General features: G+C 46.8%; 3 protein-coding genes across 8 annotated transcripts; 2 read left to right on the plus strand and 1 right to left on the minus strand.

The window, feature by feature from the left end:
* Positions 1-1,830: 1,830 nt before the first annotated feature.
* On the minus strand, positions 1,831-8,638 carry TMEM88B (transmembrane protein 88B). Its single transcript, XM_069874622.1, has 2 exons — positions 7,250-8,638; positions 1,831-3,798 (listed from the first exon to the last, which is right to left on the minus strand). Exons 1-2 carry the CDS (start codon positions 7,517-7,519, stop codon positions 3,529-3,531), a joined length of 540 nt encoding a protein of 179 aa, XP_069730723.1. The 5' UTR covers positions 7,520-8,638; the 3' UTR covers positions 1,831-3,528.
* A 2,273-nt stretch (positions 8,639-10,911) lies between these two features.
* MRPL20 (mitochondrial ribosomal protein L20) lies at positions 10,912-14,644 on the plus strand. The gene is made up of 4 exons (XM_069874814.1): positions 10,912-11,026; positions 12,492-12,602; positions 12,915-12,992; positions 14,009-14,644. Exons 1-4 carry the CDS (start codon positions 10,940-10,942, stop codon positions 14,180-14,182), a joined length of 450 nt encoding a protein of 149 aa, XP_069730915.1. The 5' UTR covers positions 10,912-10,939; the 3' UTR covers positions 14,183-14,644.
* Positions 14,645-15,806: 1,162 nt separating this feature from the next.
* On the plus strand, positions 15,807-26,069 carry CCNL2 (cyclin L2). Of its 6 annotated transcripts, XM_069874789.1 has the most exons (11): positions 15,807-16,128; positions 17,861-17,935; positions 18,219-18,328; positions 18,598-18,718; positions 19,961-20,025; positions 22,865-22,964; positions 23,050-23,154; positions 23,381-23,522; positions 23,665-23,782; positions 23,861-23,953; positions 24,713-26,069. In XM_069874789.1, exons 1-11 carry the CDS (start codon positions 15,832-15,834, stop codon positions 25,065-25,067), a joined length of 1,581 nt encoding a protein of 526 aa, XP_069730890.1. In that variant the 5' UTR covers positions 15,807-15,831; the 3' UTR covers positions 25,068-26,069. The 6 variants fall into 6 exon arrangements, with proteins under 6 accessions (XP_069730890.1, XP_069730894.1, XP_069730895.1 ...); XM_069874793.1 differs by lacking the exons at positions 15,807-16,128; positions 17,861-17,935; positions 18,219-18,328; positions 18,598-18,718; positions 19,961-20,025 and adding an exon at positions 20,036-22,584; XM_069874794.1 differs by lacking the exons at positions 15,807-16,128; positions 17,861-17,935; positions 18,219-18,328; positions 18,598-18,718; positions 19,961-20,025 and adding an exon at positions 20,036-22,515.
* The last annotated feature ends 1,112 nt before the right edge of the window (positions 26,070-27,181 follow it).

The following is a 27,181-nucleotide window of genomic DNA, read 5'->3' on the forward strand; positions in this document are numbered from 1 at the left end:
CCGTGCTTGTGAGAGGGAAGAGCTTGTTCTTTTATTTCAGGAGTGCCTGGGCTTATTCATCCCTGGCTCTTGCACACAGTAGAGATGGGAGACATTCCTTGGTAAGCCTGTACAGTGAGAGCAGCTCCTCCCCTTGCACTTGTGGAAACCTGCTAGTGTCATATTAAATCCATACGTAATCTGTATATAATGTTTCCATAAACATTTATCCACAGCGATGCCGAGGCCCATGTCTTTCTGTCCTCCTTCTCGCCAAGCAGGGCTGTGCTCTGGACTCTGCCCTGGGCTGCGAGCTCACAGAACAAAGCTCTGACTGAGATTTTGAAGAGGGAGGCATCGCTTCCCCCCCAACATCTGTGGGCGCAGTCCCTGCCTGGCACACGAGCCCTGAGGAAAGGAGCCTGGCACAGCTGCCCTCAGGCCTTGATCCAAGGCCGAGGAGATTAAGGATGGCTCTGTACTCTTTACAGGAAATTTAGGATCAAACTAGTTCCACATCAGAGCTTCAGCAGCGCTTGCGATGCATCACTGAGCTCTCTGCCAGACTGAGACACCCTTGAGGTACAGCCTGAACTCTCCGACACGAGGTCTGCTCTGCATGCTTCCAGGTAGATTCATTTCCCTTTTGTTTATTAAAACTCTCTGTAAAGTAAAATACCAAGTCTTATGGGCAATGGCCTTCCTAACAACTCCCAATTTCTTCTGCAGAGGCAGCACTGCGATACTTGCACCACAGGCAGCTTTAGGAATCCTTTCCTTGTAAAAGCAGTTGGATTCAGTGACAGGTGAGCGACAGGAACAGCAGCTCCTATCAAACATCTGTGCTCCCTCAGCAAATATTGCCTTCCGGCAAACTTATTTTTTTTATCCTGTAGCACGATATCTCCTTTTCATGAAACAGAACTTTCTGCTGTTTTTCCCTCAGTCCTGTCAGGTTATTTCTCTCCTTTTAACTCTCCAAAACGAGACAGAGACTGACAGCAGAGGTGTGAGGAGGAAACAGGCCACACCGAAAGGGAAGAATTGCAATGAACACATCAGCAGTGTGAGCAATTCCAATTCCCTTTTTCTTTTTTTAAAGTGGATGTTTCACTTCTGAGGCATAACATGGGATGATGATCTGCTCCTGGCTCTAAGTTGGCTCTTTAATAAAGGAATGAGTTGAAGGCAGGCTGCTTTATGAGCCCTGGGGATCCAGAACAGCTTGCTGATGCCTTCTCCAAATTTTTCCCTCCTGCGTGTGTCTTTCCCACTACATTCCAAGCACATCTGCAAGCACACAAAGGGAGAACACAGCTCTCCCCCAAGATTTTGTCACTGTACAGATGCAAATGCACTACAACCCGCTGGCTGGAAAAGCATCACTCGGAACAAACCCACTCCCGTCCCCCGGGCAGGTGATGACAGCAGAAGGGGGGCCCTGGCAGATGGGGGCACACCTGGCAGGTGAGCTGCAGGACACAGGAAAGCCAGCAATACATCGAGACAACAGCTCTTGTGTCTCAAAAGAAGAGTCAAGCAATAGTGCCATGCTTACCTCCAGCTGCCCCCGTGTTGTTCTTGTCTGGGTTGGTGGCAGGACTGAGTGTCCCTCTGTCCAAAAACGAGGTGTTTCCTGGCACTTCCGTTCTCTTTCACCCATAGCCACCACTGGTTGTTTCTCTGAGAGGAACTATGGCTCTGAGGGCTATGTAGACTGAAAAAAATCAATCCTCAAAGCAAGCAGAAATTACATTTTAATTTACAGTGACACATACTGTGGGACAATGGGCACCATGCGGCTGTTTCTGATGCAGCCAGTGCTTGGAGACAGAACAGAAACTCCCTCGGTGGAGCTATGGCATGATCTTTATTCATACATCACCATAACATGGTTATATTTGAGAGGCAGGGGAGCAAGAGCCAGGGGGAACACAGAGCTCACAGTGATCGGTAGCACACAGACCCCACTAACTGAAGACTACAGACACCCACAGTGAATCCAAAGGACAGAATCATGCATCAAGCTTTTCCCTACCTGCTGTACAGAATCACAGGATCATTCAGGCCAGAAAAGACTTTTAAGATCGAGCCTAACCCTTCTCACATACACTGTACTTTTCACTCAGTTGTAATTTATGTCGTGCCATGTGACAGAGGAGTCTGCGGTATCACTTCAGAGATCACCGAAATCAAGAGTGGGATCCAGGTGACCTGGCTAAGCATCAGTTCAGGCCCTGGGGGAGTTCTGCAGAAGCACAGGAGGAAATTCAGGCTGGGCTTTCCCTCAGCAGGTTTCAGACACGCAGCCCCTCTCCCAGGAACAGTTGCCCCGCACATCCCCCTGGGCATTACAGACCCCATTCAGCACAGCAAGCTCCCCGGACACTGTTTTGCTGCCTTACTTTTATTTTCAGTCTCCGTGGCCCATTCAGTTCTGGTTTCACACAGAGAATACAACACGGTGCCAGTGCTGAAACAGCTCCAAGGTCCTCCAGATAGCCAGCCTTATTGGAGCACAGAAAGATTCATAGTATCCAGCAGTCAGTTTGATGCTTTCCAGTTCTCCTCTCTCAAACTGCAGCGCTAACCCTAAACCTCAATATCTGTGACCCTCAGAAAATAAAGCATTACATGCTGCCCTTTGCAGGCATAAGTTCTTAGCCGAGACCTGGGAGAACTTGTAGTGCTCAGCAGCCACCACGAGTCTTCAGCTCCTCCTGCCAGGAATCCTAAATCCAGCCTGAATCCCCAGCCAGATGTAGCCCCAGACAAAACCACCTGACCACAGCAGAAAGGACAAGGAGCTGTTTACTGGTTAATAACTCTCAGCGTTACCTATTTCAGATGAACAGCTTGCAGGGCAGAAACCCAAAGGCCAGCACTGGTTTCCACAGCCATCCCAGTGACCTGACTCAGGAGCAGAGAAAGGAGCATAAGCACGGCTATAGACTACGGAAAAGAGGGACTGCTCAGTGAGGGAAGAATATCTGATGTGTAGGAAAGTGGTGGATCCCAAACATTACAGAGGCAGCGACCTGCAGACACCTTTGCAAGAGATCAGAAACATCATTCGTCCCACACTTTGGAAAGTCACAGCTGCTTCCTCTTGGCTGGATGCTTCACCAAGGGCTGCATTTTCCAAAGAGCTCTCAGAGGCACAGAGCAAAGTCAGCAGCCACTCCCACCACTGTTTCACTCTATACACGTCCTCTGCGTCCCATGCGAGGTGGAACATGCTGTCAAGACCGGAGACAGTGCTGTGTTCTTACAGGAAGGAGTCCCTGTTCTTCTCAGGGCTGAATATTGTCTTTACCATCAAGGACTTGTGTCTTCCATATTTCCCTCACGGTGAGCAGAATCCTACCCACTTACAGAGAAAGGTATAGGAGATGGCTCATTAACAGCTTTCCCTTCCTCTCACATCCAGGTACCACACAGCCTTCATCTGCAGAGGCCTCAGGATGATGATTCTGGGAGGTGATGGTGGGTGAGGAATGGCCAGGAGAAGAGGGAGCTGCCTAGGGCAGGGGCCCTGGTGCTGCCAATTCATACCCAAGCCTTGACTTGAGCGTTCCACCCCTTGGCACAGCCGCAAAGGCCTCCCTCCTCGTACCAGCGCCACTTCACCCCCTTGTACACAGCCCTGCTGTACGGCTGGAAGCACATGAAGAGCCGGAGACGCCTCGCCAGGCTGCAGTAGGTCACCATGGCCACCACGATGAGAGGGGACATGATGATGAAGCCGAGGATAATGAGGGCAGAAGAGCTGTTGTCATCCAAGATGCTTTTGCAGTAGCGGGCAGACGAGTGCAGCACCTGTGGGAAGAGCAAGACAGAGCTTGTCACAAACGTGGTGGTGGACGTGAGTGGTGACCAATTACCCTTGAGTTTCTAGTGCTTTCACAGAAAGACACACCTTTTCCCCCTCTCTGAGCTGAGCTCAGCAATCTTCAGGCTACACTATGTGACTGGCAACACATTTTAATCGGGCTTTCAATTATTCCAGCACTGCTGTGAGACAAGACACTGCACACCAGTCCTGAAGAAGGAAGCATCGGTCTTTATGAAGTCATCAGAAAAGCACAGCTTAGCATTTGGTAGGCAGAAACCAAATAAAAAGGCCTCCTGCTGCTACATTGACGTGGGTGGCAAAACACATTGGAAAATATAACAAAGTAAATAAAATACAGCAAGATATTAGATTCTTTGTCACAGAGGTTGGTCACTGCATGGCTACCTGCTGGTTGGGGACTCTCCAGACTCCTGCCCTGGATCAGACCCCTTCGTGTTCTGTCCTCTGTGTGCACCCTGTACTCATTTCTACCTCCTAGCATCTCTGGAAAACCCATTCACCCCAGGGTGAAAAGCATCCAGCCCAACTAACTGCTTCTTGCTGAGTGGTGTTTAAAGCCCTCCTTTCATCCTGGCAGCAGGAGATTTGAGTCAAGCACTCGGCTGTTCTGCATTAGCAAATGCTACAGGCAAACCTCACGTCCCTTAGCTTCTTTTCCTTTATCCGTATGCTCTCAGCAGTACAAGCAACACAACCCATCATGCTAAAAAATATCCATCTAATGGATCTGCACTGCAGAAATCAGGCTCTGCCACTAGGAAGGCATTGAAAAGCAGTAGGGCAAACACAAAGGGCTGCTCTCGTCAAGCCGTACTGCTGCAATCCCTCTCTATGTCTATTAAAGCCTGTCCTAAAAGACTCTCTGTAGCTAACAGCAACGCAGTTGCTTTCAGTTCTGAGGTACTTGGTTGTACTCAAAAAACTTTTGCATCTCCTCAAAGCTTTCAGCTGGCGAACACTGTGAGCACAAAGAGAACCTGAGGTTTTCCAAGGTGAGGGTCGAGCCAAGTGAAGTAATTCCAGGAGGCAGTCCTCAGCCTTTTTCCCACTTTGGGTCCAATTCGAAATCCACATTATGTCTTTCAAGGACTAGTTTCAAATCATAGGAAACATTGATTTAAGGGCTTTACAGACAATATCATAGAATTATAGAATGGTTTGGGTAGGAGGGACCTAAAAGATCCTCCAGTTCCAACTTAAATCTACCCTAAAAAGCCTCATGTCTTACAGAATCTGCACCCACACTGCATCTGTGGAGACAGAGCAGCTGTTTTACCAAGACAATGGCCCACACTGCAGTTTCTCCCAAAGAGAGTTGATTATTTCTTGCGAAGATTTAATCTTCACTAAAAGAAAAGCCATTCTACACACCTGTCCTTTTGATTGCAAAAATCCCAACAGCCATGAACTGTGAAAGGAAAGCGTTGCAACCCACAGTGAAGGGTTGCATGACTATTCAGGTAGTTCAGGACCCCTCTGAGCCCCTTTTGCCCTCCAGAGCCTCCCAATTTGCCCTGTTGGGCATCACACACATTTGCATCCCATAGTGGGACATTTCCAGAAGGTGTCACAGCCACGGTGGGAATTATCCGGCCCAGAGGTACGTGATTTCTCCATGAATTATGCTTCACTTCAACCTGCAGCAGCTCTCGTGTCTGCCCTGTTGTACAAAGCAATTTCAGTGATAGATGTCTCCTTGCTCATTGGTTTGCAGGACCAGGAAAAGCTTTGCAATAACAGCAGCTATGAGTTGCCATAATTCCAGGGCAATAATAACCAAAGCCAAACTTCTCAGACCCAGCAAATACATCTGGGAAAACAATAACAGCACAGTCCCTTTGTCAGGGAGCTTTGAGACAGGGAGGTGTGGGGTGAGAACTTGTGTGGCTGGGATGTCAGCTGAATAACACAATGCGATGGCTTTATTGGGAAATTACAGCACATCCACCAGGCAAAGCTATAAACGCTTGCAGCCAAGCATCAGATTTAGCATGCTGTTGTGCCCCAGGATTTAGAGGACTCAAGAGAGCGACTGAAATGCACCTCCAGAACGAGAACCTTTACCACACACACACAGCTCCTCAAGAGAAACATCACCAGGCACTAAAAGTGCTGCCAAAGAGGCCGTTCGCCCAGAGTGGGGTAACAGACAACACCTCTGGGAAACGTGATTTTATGTTCCCACCAGGCAGAGAGAATGTCTCCTCTTTCGCTGCAGAGCGAGACCTTCACACCTCTACCCATGCTCCACAGAATTCAGCACAGCCTTACTGGGTTTAACTGGGCAAGGCTGACTGCTGCCGTGTGGCTAGATCCTTTCCCACCATGGTCACCCAGACAGAAGCCCCGAGGACTTGGGTGACTAGCTAAGATGCAGAGATTTCATTCAAAAGAAGGGAGAAAACTTTCTTCTTTCAATATTTCTCAGGTAAATGCAGCAGTTTGAGAAGATTCAAATCCTACTCCCTTTATTTCCGATTCTGTGGAATAGGGAGACCAACAGCATCTGTATTTCGAGCCAATTCTCCCTACAGGAGAGTTAATAACCCTCAGCGTTACCTATTTCAGATGAACAGCTTGCAGGGCAGAAGCCCAAAGGTCAGCATTGGTTTCCACAGCCATCCCAGTGACCTGACTCAGGAGCAGAGAAAGACACATAAACACAGCTACAGGCTATGGAAAAGAGGGACTGCTCAGTGAGGGAAGAATATCTGATGCCATTTTTTTCTCCCCACAAAGTAGGAAGTAAAAGAGCTCTTGGAATTTAAGAGAAGTCATTGAGCTGGACCAAGAGTTCCTGCCTGCAAGGTAAACAGAACAGCTTTTTCTGAAGGGAGGGGTAAAAATGCATCTGGTTCATTCCTGCCGGCATTCAGATGTGCCCGCAAGACTGGCACCTCGTGGGAGCTCATTGTGAAATGCTGTAGATTTCTCTCTAATCACTTTACACTTAAACAGGCACAGAAAACCACAGTGTCCAGGGGATCAGGACGAGGGGTCCCACGCAGTCTGCGAGGAGCTGGGCAGCTCCTGTGACCTTTCTGCCTCTCCGAGAGCCTTTCTGTCCAGCCTCCTGACACAACGTACAGGGGCCAGCCAACTACTTGAAGTCAATTACTCCAGAAACCACAAAGACTCATGCACATGCCAGCCTTGCTGTGTCACCAAGCAGAGAGCTTGCTCCCTTTTATAGCCAAGAGACAGCACTCCAGCACAAGCCGCTGTCAACCTGTTCTTGTCAGCCCAGCCTACACCCCCCTGAAAAATCTCTGTACAGATACACACACCTTGTGAAAACAAAGCCAAAGCTCGAGGAGTCTGGCCTTGCCTGTACACTGGGCTAAACTAACCTCTTGTGGATGGTCCTGCCGTAGGGGTGGCTGTTAGATGCTAAATGGAGCGAGGTTTGCTTACCTGAGAGTGGCACTGGAAGCCAAAGTAAACCACCACAATGGTAGGAAGCAGCACAACGGTGAAGATGACAAACAACAGGAGCAAATTAATGAGAAAGACCAAGGCGTTCATCATGAGCACCACCAGGGTCCACGCCAAGCAGCACCAGGTGCTCCGTGGCTCCCTGGGAAGGAGCTGGTCATCCATGTCATATGGTGGGAGGCTAGGAATCATCCGAGACTTCTCCGAGAGGTTTTCTGCTCCAAAATCCTCAGTGTCCTGGGCAGACATTCTTCTAGAAGGTTGCTAATCAATTTACGCTCTTATCCAAAATGGTTTCTTTGCTCCTGCCAATAGACCTGTAATTTGCAGAGGTTTTTCCTGCCTCTTCCACACACAAACAAGAATGTTTAATTAGAGATCATAATGGGGCAAGGAAGGAAAGCCCTCTTTTGGCCACCTGTTTCCCAGGGCCTGGCCAGCACGGGTTGTTTCCTTTCAAAATGCCTCCCAGCAGTGTCCCAACCTCAGTTTCAAAGCAGATGTGGCTGCTGGAAGTTTGACAACAGTTATTATTTTGCCTTTGAGTCCATAGAACTTGTGATTTTGTTGTTGCTCTTCCTAGGATTACGATGCCAAAAGGTCCCAAACAGTGGCTGCCTCAGCTTTGATGGGCTGCTCAGTTCCAGAGAGCTTTAGTATCCTCCTCCACCTTTAAGCACTGCTGTTTGCTAAGAATATCAGGCTTAGGCACTTTTCCTTGACTTCAAATCACGTTTCCACACTCTTCACCCTGTCCTCAGGTAAATATTCCTGCTCCACTCTCATCCAAATGAAGTGAGTGGGGAAAACAATGAAGAGCAGCTGTTGCTCCACTCTCTGCCTTGCTGGAGTCCTTGCTCACACCTTGCAAAGCTGGAAGTAAACACTGGAGCAGAGCGTGGTTTCAGTGCTCTCAGCTGCCTGCAGTCACAGGCACTCAAATACAAGGAGTGTCTTCCCTTCCCAGCTGGCTCTCGGAGCTTTGCAACGCTGCTGTTTACAGACTAGATTGTGAAGCTGCTCTCTGTGCTAGCCAATCCTTTACATCTGTCTCCTTCTGAAGTGATTCAGCACACAGCACCCAAGAGCCACCCTCAAACCATACGCTCCCAGGTCAAGATGGTCCCTTTTCAACTGTAATTATTCTGCCTCTGATTCATTTGCTGCAATTTCTCTCTAGATTAAAAAACCTTAGAGAAATTGATAATAACTATTTGTCTCTCAAATCCTTTGTTCTCTGCAGTCGTCACTGTTGTTGTTTGCAGAACATGCTGATATCCTTGCAGGGAAGGCACAGCAATTATCAATTATTTCATCTGCCTCATATGTTGAATATTATTTAATAATTCCAGTGATAGCTACCTATTTATGCAGCCTTTTAGAGGCATCCATAGATGCATTATCATAGTGGGGAGAAAACTTCCTTAACTCTAGAAGAAACAGGTAGCACAGGTCTTGGGAGAAGGTAGGGAAAGAAGCCAGGAGTCCTATGTGCTACTTGATGCTATTTCTCTCAGAAAAATGAGGTTCAGAAAATGCTAAAGTGATTTTATAATACAGATAAGTGGTAGCTTGCCTTCATTAAATGCTCTTGTTAAATATTGCATGTTTTGGGAGTCCATCCCCTGGCTGTTGTTGTGTGTTTTGGTATCTTTATCTGTCTTAATTTGCTGACCAGCCGTAGCAATATCACAGCAGAATTAAAGCTAAAAAGGTTTATCAAAGGACTCAGACAGACCTGTAGGAGCCAGCAATGGCTCTGACAAACACCCCAGGAGCTTGGATAAGTACCTGTTCTGATAGAGTACAGACCATCACCTAAATTATTGTCCTTGTGTCAATCTTATTCCTTTGTAAATACCATCTGTACAAACCAAAGCTGCTTAAGCAGTCAAAGAAGTGCCATAAATTCTAAAAAGACTTGCAAAACCCAGTTTCTCAAGTTCTTTCGTTATAATAAAAATGCATTTTTAATCTGTAGGAGGGTTGAAAATTGTGTTCTTTAAATTCTATCTTCCTTTGGAAGAAACCACACATTCTAATGATTCTTCTAATCACCAAGTGAACTTCATGTCAGACAAACCCCAGCAAGAGTAAGAAAGATTCCTCAAGCCTCTAATTGTGTGTAATTTCACATCCTTAATGAGCACATGCCCCTAAGTGGGAAAAATGTCTTGATGGTACTGCAAGTTATGGAGCAATTTTTAACAGCAGCATCATTGCTTGGAGACGCTGAACCTGGTAATGATTAAAGATAAACAGATAAATTCATCGCCAAGAAGTAATGTTTCTACTGTCCATAATGACAGCACCATCTTGTGGTTTGTTACAGTTCATAAATTTTCATTTTATCCTTCACAATCGCTTGCACACAGAAGGATGCTCTACGACATGCGATGGAATTCTTCCACGCAGTGAAAACACTGATCTTCATACTCCTTAGCATTGTTAGTTTGAGCACTGCATGTGCTAGTCTCCTCTCCCAAGTGACAAGTGATAGGACAAAAGGGAACGGCCTCAAGTTGTGCCAGAGGAGGTTTAGATTGGACATTAGGAAATATTTCTTTACCGAAACAGCGATGAAGCACTGGCACCATCTGCCCAGGGCAGTAGTGGACTCTCCATCCCTGGAGAGGTTTAAACAACATCGAGATGTGGTGCTTACAGACACAGTCTGGTGGTGGAGTTGGCATTGATGATTTTAAAGATCTTTTCCAACACGAACAACTCTGATTCCACGCTCCTGTAGTGACGTGCAGAACTGGACAACTTTGATCCACACCCAAGGGTCTGCTGGATAATGAATCCTAGAATCATTTGGTTGGAAAAGACATTTTTGAGATCACCAGGGCCAGCTGTATCTGTCCACTATTAAACCAGACCCCTAAACATTTCATCATGTAGTGACAGGACTGGGGGCAATGGGCATAAACTGGAGAGGGGCAGAGTTAGACTAAACATGAGGAGGAATTTCTTCCCTGTGAGGGTGGGGAGGCCCTGGCCCAGGCTGCCCAGAGCAGGGGTGGCTGCCCCATCCCTGGAGGGGTTCCAGGCCAGGCTGGATGGGGCTGGGAGCCCCTGATCCAGTGGGAGGTGTCCCTGCCCATGGTAAAGGGTGGAACTGGATGGGCTTTAAGGCCCCTTTCAAAAACTATTCTATGATCTACCAATCTTTTAAACCCCTCCAGGGATAGGGACTCCACCACCTCCCCGGGGCAGCTCTGCCAGTGCCCCTTAACCCTTTCAGTGAAGAGATTTATCCCTGATATACAATCTAAATCCCCCCTAGTGCAACTTGAGGCCATTTCCTCTCATCCTACGACTTGTTCCCTGGGAGAGAAACCAACACCTGCCTCACTACAACCTCCCTCCAGGCATTTTTTGCTCAGGGACCTATTGGGAAAAACAGCTCTGAGCGAGGAACTGAAGAAGGGGATTCTGCCCCGCTGTTCCTCTCTTGTGAGACCTCATCTGGAGGTTCTGGAACCCTCAAAAGGAGAAGGAGATGGACCCGGATCCAGAGGCGGGGGGGGGGGCCGGGATTCGGATCCAGAGGTGGGGGGGGCCGGGATTCGGATCCAGAGGCCGCGGGGGGAGGGAGGCGGGATCCGGGGCCGCCCCGGAAGGCGGAGGGAGGGAGGGACGGAGGGAGGGAGTGCGGCAGCCGCGATGGTTTTGCTGAGCGCGGCGTGCTGGCTCCGCAGCCGCCTCACCGACCGCTTCTGGAGGAAGCAGGAGGTGCTCAAGTATGCACGGGTGAGTGGCCTGCAGCGGCCCCGGCTCCGGCAGCCCCTGCCCCGGCTCCAGGAGCTCCAGCCCCTCCTGCCTCGGCCCCAGCCCCTCCTGCCCCGGCTCCAGGAGCCCCAGCAGCCCCTGCCCCAGCTCCAGGAGCTCCAGCCCCAGACTCTCCTGCCCCAGCTCCAGGAGCTCCAGCCCCTGCCCCAGCCCCTCCTGCCCCAGCCCCAGCAGCCCCAGCTCCAGGAGCCCCAGCAGCCCCTGCCCCAGCAGCTCCTGTCCCATCTCCAGGAGCTCCAGCCCCTGCCCCAGACTCTCCTGCCCCAGCATCCCCAGCCCCTGCCCCAGCTCATCCCACAGAGCCCTGACCTCCTGGGGAGCTGGTCCGAGTGGCACGTCCCAACCTCGAGCATCCCCTTCTCGGCGTGTCCCGGCTTCAAGGGCTTGTTCTTGCTTTTGGTGGGCTTGCTCTGCCTTTTTAAATTGAGCAAACGAGCTGGGAAAATAAAGATTTTAACCTTGCCTTGCAAGTGCATTTTGAAAGGTGAAAAAGGCTGCGTTGGAATATGGTTTCAATTCAAGCTCGCGCTGTTGTACCCCAGGCTTGGGAAGAAGCATTTTTGAGGGCAGGCTGCTGGCATCCTGGGTGGCAGCACGTGTTGCTGTAGTATAGAGATGGGAAGTGTTGAAGTGAGAGTACCTTGCTCTTGCAGGGCCTCAGCTGCCCACAGCACCAGTTATTTATCCAGTGTGCAGCACTTCTTGCAGCTTCAGGCTGGATGGGTGTCAGTGGCAGCTCCAGTAAACCTCACTCATTCCGCTTTCTGTTTGGGCAACTGCAATGTGTTTGGCATATCAGAGGCTCCTGTCCCATCCTTGTGTTTGTATTGACAAAAAAATGCTGGAAGAGGTGAGGTTGAGATGAGAACTTACAAAGAAATGTTTTCCTGTGAGGGTGGGAGCCTGAGAAGTTGTAGCTGCCCCATCCCTGGAGGGGTTCAAGGCCAGGTTGGATGGGGCTTGGAGCCCCTGATCCAGTGGGAGGTGTCCCTGCCCAGGGCACGGGGTGGAACTGGAGGGGCTTTCAGGTTCCTTCCAACTCAAACCACTCTCTGATTCTATGAAAACTGAGCAGGTAGGGCAAGAACAAGAATAGACCCGTGAGTTCAGGGGTTGGCTGAAAGCACTGAAGATGATTTTCCTGGTTGCCTTCCCCCTGGAATCACAGCCTAGAATGAGGTCTGTCTGGTGCTGGCTCCCTCCTGCTAGACTGAAATTATTCAGCCTGCTCCAACTTTTCAGCTTCAGGTTTCCCATGCTGTAAAACAAGGAAATATTTTCTTTATGTGCTACCTGAAGGCATAGCTGATGTTTGTGAAGTATTTGTGATCCTGGTTATGAAATGCAAACGAGCGTAAATTAATATTACTAAAGCGTTTGAGAGCCTTAAAGATAACTGAACGAGAATGTCTTGTTTTCATTCCAGCATTTCCGTGGAAGGAAGAACCGCTGCTATAAGCTGGCTGTCCGAAGCGTTCGGAGAGCTTTTGTGAGGTCTACAAAGGCCAGAAGGGAGAAGAAGAGATTCCTCAGAGCGGTAAGGAGCAACATGTTAGATGCAACCATTAAAATGGGAGAAGAGATAAACTGAAACAGCTGTTTTCCTTACTGGAGGAGTGGTTGTCTCTCAAAATCTTTTACCAATGGGTGAAAAATGTGACTTTAATGTAAATGTAGTCCCTCTGCGGTCTGAAAAAGCTTGCTTTCTGAAGTTCATGCATATCTGTGTGGCACAGAGAAGACTGTAGGTTGAAATTGTTATTTTTACTAAATGTGAGCAGGTCAGCATGACAAAAAGTTTTCTTTTAAAGTATTTTCTCATGCAATATGTTAATTTTTACACTTTTAGCTCTGGATCACTAGGATTGAAGCAGCTTGTCTTGAACATGGTTTGAAATACCCAGCTTTCATCAGCAATCTGGTTAAGGTAAGGATGGTGCTTGAGAATCATTACTTCGAAACAGCAAACTGGAGATGCTGTCTAGTAGAGTTCTTCTGAAGAGCCAGGCAGATTAATTTCTTAGAAGTCTGAAATCTTTCAAGTAGACATAGTCTGAGAGAATATATCAAAGGGTTGCTTGTTGCTGTTTTAAAAAGGAATTGAAGCTGCAGCCTCTGCTTGCCACTCTTTGATCGATAATGGTAGAGACTTCCCGACTGGAGCCTAAGCAGGGAATAACAGCACAGGGCATGGGATTGTAAAGCTCCTTCTGGCAGACTCAACTTCTGCTAATTCTGTCTGGCTTCCTAGTTCTAGTGATGAAAGGCCTTCTGTTTATGAAGGGAACTTTACTTTAGGAACTCAGTTCTGCCCTAAACCTGTTTTTCTTCCTTATATGCATGATTCCCTTTTATCCTGGTGAACGTGCTGCTCTATGCTTTGTTCTGTCCCCAAAACTTTTACTGCACATATTAAAAACAAGACTTGGAAAATGCTTTTTCACTTGTTGCTACTGTGGGCACTAAGGGACAGGTGCCTGTACTTCAAGAATTTAAGGTCATAAAGCTCAGATTAGCAAAAGCAGCCCTAAGAGATCTCTACTCTTTGTGTTTTGCTGATCGTGGGCAACATAGAGAGTTGGTGTCGTTGTCCCTTGTTCTTAAACATGCTGGGAAGTTGATTTTAATTTGTTGTTACTGGGACAGTAAAATTAAAACTTGTTTCTCTGGGGTCTGATCGTAATAATAAGGTGAAAGAAGAGATTTTCCTTCGGTTCTTGGTTTCTATTGGAAAGACTTTGAGAGATTCAGTAAATGAATTTTACTCAGTGGCTCAAGGAGACATCCACTGCAAGGAGTTATGTGTGACAGGTTTCTAATAGTCCCGGAATTGTACAGTATAGAAAAAGCATAATTTTCCTTAAGACCTCAGGTAATTGGTAACCTTTGCAGTGTTGTTCCTAACAATTAAAGTACTTGATCAATGATTTTTCTTGTGCTTAGTCCCAGGTGGAGCTGAACAGGAAAATGATTGCTGATTTGGCTATTTATGAGCCGAAGACATTCAAGTCCCTTGCTGCCTTAGCCCAGAGAAGGAGGCAAGAAGGCTTCCTTGCTGCCCTGGGAGACGGAAAAGAACCGGAGGGGATATTTTCACGTATTGTACACCAGTATTGATACTAAAAGAGTCTGCAGAGACATGTTAGAAGTTGTATTGTGAAGTGAACTGGTCACTGACCACTGCTGTGGAACAAGATCCCCTAAGGATGGTTCTGGAAGGAGGATGGGGTGCGTCAGGGGGGCAAAGCTTGCACCTTGGTGATTTCTCTTCCTGCATTGTAAGTTCTGCCCCTAAACCTGTTACAACTGAGCCAGTTACAACTGAAACGCATTGTACACCACTGTTGATATTAAAAGAGTTTGCAGATACGTGTTTTGAGCAGGTAGTTGTGTTGGGGAATGAACTGGATTGCTGAATATTGCTATAGAACAAAATCCCCTCAGGATGGTTCCGGGAGGAGGACGTGGTGGGTTGGGGGGTGAAGCTTGCACCTTGGTGACTTTTTCCCCTGCGTTGTTGTAACTAAAATGTGCTGTACACCACTATTGCTATTAAAAGACCCTGCAGATATGTTTTAAGTTGTGTTGTGAACTGGCTCCCTAAACACTGCTGTGGAACAAAATCCCTTAAAAATGGCTGTGGAAGGAGGATGAGGTGGGTCAGGGTGCAAAGTATGCGCCTTGGTGACTTTTTTGCCTGCATTGTTGTAACTGAAACACGATGAATAAGAAACCAGAGTTGGAAGTTGGCAGTAGTGAGCCGGGCCTGTGGAAGTTCCATTGTTCATGACGTAGGTTCCTGTTAAGGAATCAGTCATAGAATGGTTTAGTTGGAAGAGACCTTTGCGATCATTGAGTCCAACTGTACCTGTCCACTAATAAACCAGATCCCTGAGCACTTCATCTGCCTGTCTTTTAAGTATCTCCAGGGAGGGGGACTCCACCACCTCCCCGGGGCAGCTCTGCCAGTGCCCGTTAACCCTTTCAGTGAAGATGTTTATCCCTGATATACAATCTAAATTTCCCCTGGTGCAACTTGAGGCCATTTCCTCTCATCCTATCCCTTATTCCTTGGGAGAGAAACCAACAGCTACCTTACTACACCCTCCTTCCAGGAAATTTTTGCTCGGGGATCTGGTTTCGAAGTGCACAGGAATGGTTGGACTCATCTCAAAGGTCTTTTCCAACCAAACCATTCTACAATTTGCAGGCAGCGACGAGAGCAGTGGTGGCTGCCCCATCCCTGGAGGGGTTTAAGGCCAGGTTGGATGGGACTTGGAGCCCCTGATCCAGGGGGAGGAGATGGAAAGGGGGTGGAAATAGATGGTCTTCAAGGTCCTTTCCAGCCCAAACTATTCTACGATGCTATGATTTGTGGGGATAAAAGGGGATAAGGCCCTGCTTACGCCAGGGGGCGGAACTGGATGGGCTTGGAGGCCCCTTCCAGCCCAACCCGCCCCACGACGCTGCGGTTTGCGGGGATAAAGGGCGATCAGGCCCTGCCCGGGGGGGCGTGCGGGGTCCGCCCGGAAGCGCCGCCCCCTCCGCCCTGTTCAAATTCCCAACGGGTGCGTCACGCCGCGACGCACGCACCGCGCGGCCGTGCGTCTGACGTCACGGGTGCGCTGGCCAATGGGAGGCCGGCACTTCGCCGCGCTCCGCCAATCAGCGGCGAGAGGGGGCGGGGCCAAGCGGCGCGGCCCTGCGTGAGGCGGGGGGGGAGGGGGAAGGAGGGAGAGCGGCGCCAGGCGAGGCGGCGGCACAAAATGGCGGCGGGTCCGGGCAGCGCGGCGGCTGTGGGAGCGGTGGGAGGCGGCGGCCCCGCGGTGGGAGCGGCTTCGTCAGGGAGCGTAGCGCCCGTGCCGGGTCCCGGCGCGGTGCTGATCGGGGACAGGTTGTATTCGGGGGTGTTGATCACGCTGGAGAACTGCCTGCTGCCCGAGCACACGCTGCGCTTCACGCCGTCCATGAGCAGCGGCCTCGACCCCGACACCGAGACCGAGCTGCGCGTCACTGGCTGCGAGCTCATCCAAGCGGCCGGCATCCTGCTGCGGCTGCCGCAGGTGGGGCCCGGCCGGGCGGGGGGCTGGGATCGCAGAATCGGGGGGTGGTTTGGGTGGGAAGGGGCCTCAAAGCCAGTTCCACCCCCCCTGCCATGGGCAGGGACACCTCCCACTGGATCAGGGGCTCCAAGCCCCGTCCAACCTGGCTTTGGACACCTCCAGGGATGGGGCAGCCACCACTTTTCCACGCAGTCTGGGCCAGGGCCTTCCCACCCTCACAGGAGAACGTTTCTTCTTAAGATCTCATCTCAATCCCCCCTCTTCCAGCTTAAAACCGTTCCCCCCTCATCCTATCCCTGATCAGGAGACCAAGATCCCATCTCAATCTGCCCTTTTTCAACTTAAAATTAATGGGTAATATGAAACAGCTCCTTTAAGGCAGATTTATGGATAATAAAACAAAATTGCAGTGTAGCTGCAAGGGTGGAAATGAGTCCAAATGTGTGAAAGTTCCCTTCTCTAGTGCCTCCCCACTCTCATTGTGAAGAATTTTTTCCTAATGTCCAGTCTGAATATTCCCCCTCCTAATTTAAAGTCATTCCCCTCGTCGTATCAATCCTTGGCTTTGTTTGCCAGGCTTGAGCCTGGACCCGCAAGCTGGCTTCGGTCGTGGCTCCAGTTGCGGTTGGAGGTGCTGGGGTTTGGGTTTTGGGGGGTGAAGGCCCTTGGAGGCCGCGGGGCGGTGATGTCAGCACCTCCCTGCGTCACCTCCCGCGGGGCACGCTGGGATCGGGCCGGGGAAGGAGGAACTTCGATGGATTCCTGTGAGTTGGAAAGGGTTTTGTTTCCTGGTGAGCTCCAGCAACTGGCCTTGCCGCTTTCTGAGCGTAAAACTTTCCAAGTGTCTTTGAGCCACTGAGTCTCAGTACTTTGCTGCACCTCAAATCCTGTGTTCAGTTTGGGGCCCTTCACCACAGGGACAGTGAGGGGCTAGAGTGTGTCTAGGGAAGGGGAAAGGACTGGACAACGAGCCTTATGAGAGGCAGCTGAGGGCACTGGGGTTGTTTAGCCTGGAGAAAAGGAGGCTGAGGGGAGACCTTATCGCTATCAACAACTGTCCGAAAGGGGGGTTGTACCACAGTGGGTCCTCGTCTCTTTTCACAAGTGATAGGTGTTAGAATGAGAGGAAACAGCCTCAAGTTGCACCAAGGAAGGTTCAGGTTAGATATCAGGAAAATTTCTTCACCAGAAGGATTCTTGGGCACTGGAACAGCTGCCCAGGGAGGTGGTCGAGCTCCCGTCCTTGGAGGGGTTTAAAAGCCAGGTAGATGAGATGCTTGGGGATCTGGTTTAGTAGTGAACAAGTATGGCTGGACTCGATGATCTTTCCCAAACAAACTTCTGGGTCGTAAATCTGAAGGAGAGCCCACAAGGAAGCTGGGGAGGGGCTCTTTATCAGGAGTGCAGGGATAGAACCGGGGAGGGAACGGTTTTAGGCTGAAAGAGGGGAGGTTGAGATGAGATATCGGGAAGAAATGTTTTCCTGTAAGGGTGGGGAGAACCTGGCCTAGGTTGCCCCATCCCTAGAGGGGTTCAAGGCCAGGTTGGATGGGGCTTGGAGCAACCTGGTCCAGTAGGAGGTGTCCCTGCCCATGGCAGGGGTGGGACTGGATGGGGTTTGAGGACCCTTCCAATCCAAACCATTCTGTGATTCTATCAAGTCATTATGAGTAGTTTCTCTTTGGAACTAGTAGTTGTTTTGTTAATACCTGTTGTGGTTCTTCCTTTTTAGGTGGCTATGGCTACAGGGCAGGTGCTATTTCAACGTTTTTTTTATACCAAGTCTTTTGTGAAGCATTCCATGGAGGTAAGAAAATATAAAAAGATGTCTATGGCTACAGATATTATTTCATGTTTGATCTGTTGTGGCAAGTTGTCAACTTGGATGTAATCAGAGCGTTGGTAACTAGCCTGTAGATTTTACTTATTGATCAGCATAAATTTACAAAGCTACATAGTACTAATTTTGCCAAATTTTTAGTATCTCTTGGTTTCACCACCATTTTCTCTTATTATCGCTTCTTAAGTTGTTGGAGGCGATTGGTTCCTGATTTGAGCAAAGCATCAATATTGCAATCCTTCTCTTTCAGCACGTGTCCATGGCCTGCGTTCATCTGGCATCCAAAATAGAAGAAGCACCAAGACGCATAAGAGATGTAATTAACGTGTTCCATCGCCTTAGACATCTACGGGAAAAAAAGTAAGTTTCGACTTTGAAGTAATCTGAAGTGTTTGCGGTATTTTAATTATTAAACTTTGTGGGCTGATGGTAGCGTTGTTGTCTATTTTGTAAATTGGGGAATGTCTTGAAGAGAGCTCAAGAAGAAAATTAAGTTAACTCGTTTTATTCAGTAAATGGTTTTGGGTTTATAAGTAGTGATGTCTCTTACTTTTACACAAACAGAGTTTAATCTATGTGTGAGTACTTTGAGGTTAAGGTTGTCTTCAGAACTTGAAATTCTCTTGCAGAAAACCTGTGCCTCTAATATTGGATCAAGAATATGTGAACTTAAAGAATCAAATTATTAAGGCGGAAAGAAGAGTGTTAAAGGAGTTGGGATTTTGTGTTCACGTAAAGCACCCTCATAAGGTTTGTACTGTATCAGTTAACTTTACAATCTGTGGTTTTTATGTATAAATGCTTTCAGTAGACTGTTCAACTGTGTGGAAGCTGTAGAGTTTGTATATTATAGTGCTAGTTAATCAGTGAAAGTAGCTTGTTATGACCCCAATGTCTTCTTTCTTGTTTAAGAGATGCTTACTACTTGCTCTTGTATCACTGCTGAGTGACGACTGGAGGTGGATGCAGATGCTAAGTATTCCTTGAAGTCAGATTTTATGAGTAGGTAGCTTTGATGTTAGAAAACATCAATTAAACATAGATTCTTAGGCAGAAGAGAATTTGGAGAGCTAGGATTGTGAAATCCTGTTATCAGAAACACTGCGTGACACAAACACTCCTGTTGGAAGCATGCTGAGGTTATTAAACCTGTATGAGCTGGTTAGCAGTTTCTTATGTTCTAAAAAGCATGCATGGGTGTGAGGGGCTTGACTAGAAATGAGACCATTCCCAGTATTGTGTCAGACCAGGATGATATTTGAAGGGTGTAACTACTGCAAATGTTAAAGCTGGTGCTTTTTTACTGTTAGGGTTATGCCTTAAGTAGCTAAGTGCGGTAAAAGAACTTCCCGCTTCTGTGCCAGCAGAACTTGGGATCATGCTCGCTCTTCTTAAAAACTGCTGATGTACGAAGGCCTTTTTAAGCTTACTTGACTTTCAGAATTCACTCATGTTTTCAGTATCCCAGAGGGCAATTGTATTTGTTTGTTAATTGGTATGAATCTTTGCTATTATAGTCTTTTTATCTGCATCCTCGTTCTCCCTTGAACCTAAGAAAAGACCTAGACCTGAACAAACCAGTGACACACAACATGTTAGATCTGTTGTCTGCGATGCTTTTACACTCCTGTTACTGCTTATTGAGGCTAGCGATATTTTCTCCCAAGTCAACAGCTAAAAAGGAATCATGAATTGTATCAGAGAACATACCTAGCTTGAAAAGAGTTGACCAAGTCCTCTAGATGAATAGCGTGATGACTGAGCTCGGATGATGGAGAGCTAGGAAAGTCAGATCTGGTTGAGTGTCAGATCACAACAACTTTTTCATTGGAGAGGAGAAGCGGTGTGGATAAAGAACGGGAATGTTGAAAACACTCCTTGTGGAGTGTTGTAGAGCTTGAAAGAATAACGGATGCCTCATGGAAGTCCCTCTGAAATAGAAAGGTTGCTCTCAAGATTCTTGTTAATAACTGAATAACCCGTATCTTCCAGATAATCGTTATGTACCTTCAGGTATTAGAATGTGAACGTAACCAACACCTGGTCCAGACTTCATGGTAAGTTGATTTTCTTTGTTCTACGAGACCAGCAGGGGCAGTAGCAGAAATATGTCACTTGAGGCACTCTGGGCAGCATTGCTCAGGAGTGATTGTGGGCCACACCAGACAGCTCCAGTTTTTCTTGGCGTGCCCCAAACTATCCAAACGTTGATCGGCCTCTTAAGTTAGAGGCACTGTTTTAATGGTAAGGTAGCTTTCCACCCTGACTTCTCACTTCCCTCCTCTCTGCTTTCACTTTACAGCTGAAGGGAAAATGTTGGGTGGGCAGTAGCATTTCCTTGGGTCTTTTTGTTCTTCAGAGAAAGCTGTGTGCAGTTAAAGTCTGTTCCCAGTGCTGGGAAGTGGCTTTTCGCAGTGCCTAGGCTTGATTACAGGTGTACCAAACGCAGTATCAGCACAGACAAATTTATCAGTATGGATAATGCAAGACGTCAGCTTCTAAGACTGGATAAACTCAGTGTTTCCATGTTTGCCAAGAAATGTCCTCTGCCTTTTTGCTCTCATTACAACCAAGATTTGCTTGGGGATGGGAAGCTTACGTAAAATTCTACATCTTAAACTTAAAAAAAAAAAAGATGATGCTTTTAAACAATAATGCTTTTTAACAATGCTGTGGTTTAAAAACCTTTAGTGAATCCAAAGATCATATTTCTGCTGACTGAACTGTCTGGTAGTGTGAGCTGTGTGTAGAGAACCAGTTTTGACTTTTCTTTTCTGTACTCTTTTGATCAAAGGGTAGCCTCTGAGGGTAAGTGACTAAGACTTCTCCTCTGCTGCCCAAGCGCTATGGTGCAGGGATAGCTGCCGTCTTCAGCCAAACCAAAGCAGGCTCTCCAAAGAGAAGGCTGACTCTAGACAGGTGGTATATACACGATAGTATAGTAACTGGCCAACTGCTGCTTGTGCTTAAATTATTTGACTTTTATTTCTCTTGTGCATTTTGACTGTTGTAATTTTATCACCTGATTGTTGAAGTACTGAACAACTTTTAATGTTATATTTCTATAACTGTTAAAATGATGTATTCTTAAATGATAAAGCAAATTAAGTTGGGATTTAAGGTTTAAAGGGATAAATTAACAAAATAAAAATGAAATGTAATTTCTGTTTGTAAACTAGTTAGAAAACATGCGTACATGCGTGAAGCTTGGAGTCAGATGCAGTACTTAAATTTCCCACTGCCAGATTCGCAGTGCCATTGCATGAAGTGCTTGAATAGGAGAGTTAGAGAATACTCGCTACTGGTTTTCTGTTTGTTAGGAAAGGAGGGGTAGGTGAGGAGGAGGGAGGAAATTACCCTGATTGAGAAATGGTTCAGATGTTAAAATAACATGTTCGTGTGCTGATGCTTGTTGCTTCCAGTACGCAAAAACTGGTGGATATCCAGTATGATTTTCTTACATGTACGTTTTCACAACATTACCTTTTTCTTAAAACATTGTGACAAGGATTCATTTCCTCGTGTGTCTGATTCTGAGCCCACAGGGAAAACATGCAGAGGCCAAACTTGGAAGCAGGCATGTTTTTCAATTTGGCAAACTGGAAAAAGGCTGTATGACTTCCAGATGTTTGAAGTACCACTTACTTTATCGCTTCTTTTGCCAAAAGGTTTGTGCTCTTTTTGTAGCGGGACAAGAAAAGCAGGTTTGAGGTTCCCTTTCTCCCAGAAAGATGAGCTGATGTAGACCACCGCTTCTCTGGGGTTGCAGTTCCTCTTTGTATAAACAAGAATGTGAGACAGCTGGGGCAGGTGGGAGTTTGATCCTCTTGGAATTCAAGTTTCTTTTGGCTGTCCTGTATAAACTGGTTACAAATGTCTGGACTGTGGTCTCCGGTTCGGATGTCTTGGGGGTTAGTGAATCCTTGTATACTGAGTACCCACGTGGTTATTTACTACTTCGAGGAAGTGTTTTATTTGAAGGTCTTTTTGTTCTGTATGGTTTTAGCTTTTCCCCATCTGAGACTTTGCTTGACATGTGTGCTTGAAAATCTAGATCTTCTTAAGCCCATCAGCTGACAGATTCACAGGGAGTTACTTTGTGTATTTAAGATTTAGAAGAGTAATGCCTAAGTGTACTGACTGGAATATATGCCATATTTTACAGTTTTCTCATTCTATGAATGTTCATTTTAAGCAACATTACTGAAATGGGACAATTTGGAAACCGTATTTCATGTGCCAAAGAGGAGATCTGCCTGAATACTGAGTGTTCTCCTGAACTGATGTTCCCAAACACCCTGATTTCTTCTGTGGCTGCTTTTTTGCATCAAAAAGAATTCTATTCTGGATGGAAAACGATGCTTCTGAAAGAAAAGGGACCCCTTAAGTTTCCAGTGGAAGTCGTCGCCTGTGTGCCGAAGTGGACTCAGTTTTCATGGGAGAACTGCTACAGGAGCTGCAGCTTTCCGCAAACCACCTGGGTTCAGCCCTATTGCAGATAAACATATGAACCTAAAAGTCTATAACTGAGCACTTCAGGTTATATTGTATGTTGTCTTGATGAAAGTAACTTGTCTATTGCATGAGAGCAGGCCAGTAGAGATCCACAAGGAAAAGTAAGGTTAAAATTGGTTCTCTTTTCACAACTGAATTTTCAGCAGTCAGTCAAGCTTAATTTCTGCCACACATCCCTCACCTCGAGGGGTTTATGTTATTATTTTTATTTTAGTAAAATTACTCAGCTTTTCTTTAGATTTACAGGAATATAATGTTGAAGTCTAGTAACTGAATGCAGAAAGAAATAGCTCTTGTAGAAGTAAAAACAAACAAAAAAGCCCAAAAAACACAAAACAACTTTGCAGTGCTGTGCAACTTTGCTGATATCCTGTCTTTCAGGAATTACATGAACGATAGCCTGAGAACAGATGTCTTTGTAAGATTCCAGCCAGAAAGCATTGCCTGTGCATGCATTTACCTCGCAGCTAGGACGCTGGAGGTGAGCACACAGTTCCATTCCTTTCAAGTTTGTTAGGTCTTTTCATAGAAGCAGAAAACTGAGCATGTCCTCCCTTCCCTTTCAGATTCCACTTCCTAATCGTCCACACTGGTTTTTACTTTTTGGAACAACAGAGGAGGAAATTCAAGAAATCTGCATCAAAATATTGCAGCTCTATACTCGGAAAAAGGTTTGCTGCTTCTTTGTATTGTAAGCCTTTTTTTGATGGCTGCAGCTTGGAACATGGCTTGGAAAACCTTGAGCTGCAAGCCTGGTGCATTAAGTGGGACGGGATGGTAGTCCCAAGTGTCTGGGGGTCTATAAATTAGTGTCTTCCCACCTCCCTCCCCAAAAATGAGTAAGCAGAAAGCCTAGTTTGCTGAGTTTTGTCATCAGCGGTGCTTCTGTGTTCACAGGTTGATCTGTCTGATCTGGAAAGTAAAGTAGAAAAGAAAAAGTTGGCTATTGAAGAGGCGAAAGCACAAGCTAAGGGTCTAGTACCAGAGGGACCTCCCAGTTTGGATAACACATCAGGATTTTCCCCTATCCCAAAAACTGGTGAGTAATGCATGACTCTGTGCACATGTGCTAACTACACTTATACAGTCTTGGTGACTATAAGAATGATGAAATGGGTGAGGGGAGGCTTTGGTCACTGTCCATACTTTCAAAAGAAGGTAACAAAGGTTTATTTTCCTAGAGTCGCCAAAAGAGGTTAAAGGAAATAAACCTTCGCCACTCCCCGTTCAGGCAATGAAGAATGCTAAAAGGAAAACGGAGGGAGCAAAAAGAACTAGTTCAAATAGCCCAGTAAACGGGTAAGGCTTTTTGGACAAAGCAGCTTATTTTTCCCATGACTACTTGGAGCAAAACAACTTACTGTCTGTGTCACACAGGGTTCAGAAAGGAAGAGAAAGCGGAAGTCGAAGTGGAAGTCGAGATCAGAGTTACTCAAGGTCGCCATCCAGATCTGCATCCCCTAAGCACAGGTAAGCACTCCTGTAAAAGGGTGTGCTGGGAGAGGCTTCGAGACTCATTTCCCAGAGTGAGGTTTGGTAGTTGCTCAACAAGAGAGGCTGTGAGATAACATCGCGGTGTGTGCTGCTGGTTTAAACTCCAGAAATGTTCCGGCTGTGAGTTGTCCTGTCCTGGCGCACAGGTCAAGGGAATTGTCAGGTCTGACCTTGTCATACCTCAGCCAGACCGACCAAAGGGAAAGTGTGAGCATGCTGAGGCACTTTGGAATGTCAGCCTATTTAATGGTTACACATTTACCCGCCAAGCCACAGAGTTTCTCTGTTGGTTGGAGATTTTTATATTTCAACTTGTGTGTTTATGGCTTCAGCCTTTAATGAGTTATGTTTTTACCAAACTGTACAAGAGTAGTTAAGCCATTTTCTGCAGCAGATGAACTCTTAACTCCAGGCTCAGTCTCATTGGCAGTTGCTTCAGCAACTTAATTTATCAAATACAAAATGATCTTATTTTCATTTCTTGGAGAGCAGTAGAGATTCATAGCCCTCGGTCAATGCAAGTTTGAATTCTTATTCAACAGTCTGTCTAGTTTTTATGGGATGCTGAACAACGTCCAGAGTCCAGAGCCTGGTCTCAAACTGTACTTGCACACCTGAGCTCTATAAGTGAGAAGCGTTTGTGTGTGTTGTGGCTACATTTAGGCACTAAGAGTAATGTAAAGTAATTCTATTTAATATTAAGAAAACCACGTGTTTTCTCTACCTTTTCCATAGGAAAAGTGAAAGTTACTCCACTTCAAGCGGCTCCAAGTCCCACAGCCGTTCTCGGAGCCGCAGTGACTCTCCTCCAAGACAGTTCAACCACAGTTCTAACTACAAAGCTTCCAAGGTGAGGAGTTACAAGAAATCAAAGGACTACAAATATTCAACACACAAACCACGGAAATCCCGCAGCAGGAGTTCATCGCGTTCCAGGAGCCGCTCCCGGGAGCGCTCTGACCATTCGGGGAAGTACAAGAAGAAGAGTCACTACTATAGAAATCACAGGCACGAGCGTTCACGCTCTTATGAGCGAGCAAGTCATCGCTATGAGCGAGACCATCCTGGCCACAGTAGGCACAGGCGGTGAATAAAGCAAAAAGTTCTTTCCGTTAGAATTTATGCAGCGGAATTTTTCCTCGTTTGGTATAGGGTGAACCTGGCTTGTAAACCATCAGTTTGAGTAATGTCCATTCTGCTGGCAGTTCTGTACTTCCTATCATGAATCCAACGGAAAGATTCTAACAGGACAGGATGATGTGAAAAACTTAATCCGATAGATGTCTCGGTGACGTGTTTGGCTGGAGTGTCACCTCGTAACACTGCAGAACTTGTCTCCGGGTGCTTTTATGCCTGCTCTGTAGTAGTTTGCATACCGTAGTGCGGTGGAGTGTTGTTTGGGACTCCCAGTTCTGCAAGCAGGACCTCCGTTGCTCAGCAGCTGGAATACTGTGCTGAACAGTCCTTCCCTGTGGAACTAGAAGGCTCAAGACCGTTCATAAACACCATTGGAGTGGCTTGGTGCTAAAAACGCTGTGTTTTCATACTGACTCAATTATGTTGTACAAATGTAAGGTGACTTTTCTAGAACCGTTGCCTATATTAGGTTATATTTGTGTATATATATTTTGCAGTGTTACAGTACAGTATGGAAATATGGCCTTACTAGCCTTTACACTTTATCCACAATGTAAATAAGCATTTCTTTAATACAGGTGGAAGAAATATACAGAAGACTCAAAACTTGAATTCTATCGAAAGACTCGTGTAGAAGATTCTGATAAATGTGAAAGTATTTAGCTCTGTGTATTGAGAGTAGTATATTTTTATCTGTGCAATGCTGCGTGCAGGCCACCAGCTCATAAGGCATTTCCTATATATTCATTTTAAGTGGTTTGAAATTCTTTACTCAGGATCTTTGACACTCTGAAGAATTAGTAGTTTGTTGATCTGCATGCTTGTTGAAGAACAGCATTTACAAACCAATAGCAACCCCCCCACAGCCCAGTAGTATCAGTTCTAGTGGTATATCTGAGCTGTTACTCTCATGCTCCCCAACTTCATTAAAGTATTTGATTTTCTATCAAATTCATTTGATAGTGGTTTCTTACAAGCTTGTACCACTGCGCCTACTCCCAAGGAGAGAAACTTGGTGCCGAATGAAGAGTTTGCCTAACTGGAGATTTCAGACACACCTCAGTTGTTACATCCTGAGTGTGGGTATGGGTAGAGGCCGTCCTGGGTTCCTCTTGGAGGAGGAGATGGGTCTGCTCTGAAACAGGGTGCTGATACCTGAGCCTGTCAAAGCTCTGTGAGTAGGTCCTGCTAAAACCACTGCCTGCTGGTTCAATTCCTCTGTCCGCTCCCAGGGAAACAATGGGTGATGTTTTTTGTGGTCAGTCTTGCAGGTACCTCAGGGTGACAGTGGCTCTTCTGAGATTTCTTTTACATCCAAACCAATCTCTTGGCAGTTTTCTTTGTTCTAGTATGGAGGGAAAGCAGCTTTGAAAGGATTTGCAGTCGGCCTTCCTTTAGCTGACCTCTCACCTACCACTCTCCTGTACTGGAGGCTGCCTAGGATTATGGGGTGTAATTACCCGTAGAACTTGACTAATCTTTGTTTGAACTGTTTTTCACCTCCCCACTCCCCCGACATTCTGTTCTGTAACAGGAATTACCACTTTGTGTTTCACCGCTCACTTACCTGTTCGAAGCGCATCGTTACTGGATGGTTTCAGCAGGTGCCCCTAATGCCTGCAGAGGGGCAAGATGGGTCTTTCCTGGTTGCCCTGCAGCAGCAGTCGGTTTGTAGTTCTTTATTGCAGTTCTGATTGCATCTCAGCTGATTAAAAAAAATGAGATAGGCAGCAGATGCATGGAAAGCACCTCAGAGCTTCAGCAGAGCACTGCTATGGGTTGTAAATTAGTCTCTTCCTGGGTCAACAAACTCTGCCTTGACCTTTGCTCACAGATGGAAACGAATTATTTCATACTTGGTATTTGAAAAGAGTGGAAGTTGAGACGCTAAACTAGCTTAGACAACGTGATACAAAAAGTAACATTGATTGACTATTCAAACGCGAGCAACCTGACTTAAGAGCGTGCTCTAGTTTCTGTCTTTCTCATTCTAGCTACCTGGATACAGCTCGAAGCAGGTCAGCCGCAGATCTCCGTTTTCCAGCTCTAAAAGATAGTCAGTGTTGC

This window comes from Phaenicophaeus curvirostris, chromosome 22 (genome assembly GCF_032191515.1).
Source record: "Phaenicophaeus curvirostris isolate KB17595 chromosome 22, BPBGC_Pcur_1.0, whole genome shotgun sequence".
Lineage (NCBI taxonomy): Eukaryota > Metazoa > Chordata > Aves > Cuculiformes > Cuculidae > Phaenicophaeus > Phaenicophaeus curvirostris.